The sequence below is a fragment of the Diaphorina citri genome, unplaced genomic scaffold (assembly GCF_000475195.1).
Source record: "Diaphorina citri unplaced genomic scaffold, Diaci psyllid genome assembly version 1.1 scaffold78518, whole genome shotgun sequence".
NCBI classification, from domain to species: Eukaryota; Metazoa; Arthropoda; class Insecta; order Hemiptera; family Psyllidae; genus Diaphorina; species Diaphorina citri.
In genome coordinates this window covers 9,814-10,340 of record NW_007455603.1, presented here as the reverse complement: position 1 = coordinate 10,340, position 527 = coordinate 9,814, and the positions used below count along the sequence as shown (strand labels likewise).

The window sequence follows — 527 nt, the reverse complement described above, 5'->3', positions numbered from 1 at the left end:
CTGCAGACAATAGTGAATACACTGGGGGAACATCTCAGTAATAAGGTAGAGGTCAAGATGGATACAACCTGTACGAACCTGGAATTTCTGGAGAAGGGTGTCAAAGTAACACTCAATAACGATCAACACATTGAAGCTAACCATGTGATCAGTGCATTACCGGCACCCAAGCTAGGCATGCTACTACACAAGCAGCACCCTACCCTAGGCAATCTACTCAGTAGTATAGAACATGTCAATGTAGCAGTGATAAACCTCGCCTATGAGAATATTCCTATGAAACAGAATGCATTTGGTTTCCTGGTGCCTCCTAGAGAAAAACTTCCAATCCTAGGTGTTGTGTTTGACTCGTGTTGTTTTGAGCAGGCAGACTGGACTATACTTACTGTTATGATGGGTGGGGCGTGGTATGATACTTATTTCAAAGGTCAGAGCAAGGAGTACATCCTGGACATTGCATGCAGATATGTGCATGAGATATTGGACATGCCCCGTACACCGCACGCGCAGCATGTGGAAATACTCAA

At 44.6% G+C, this 527-nt stretch overlaps 1 protein-coding gene across 1 annotated transcript in view; it reads left to right on the top strand.

Annotated features, from left to right (window-relative positions):
• The first annotated feature begins 57 nt into the window (after positions 1 to 57).
• The window catches only part of LOC103524026 (protoporphyrinogen oxidase-like), a 4,783-nt gene continuing 4,313 nt past the window's right edge, over positions 58 to 527 (top strand). Inside the window, exon 1 of the mRNA XM_008489033.1 lies at positions 58 to 513. Coding sequence (XP_008487255.1) covers positions 58 to 513 — 456 coding nt within the window. The remainder of the gene's footprint in view (positions 514 to 527) is intronic.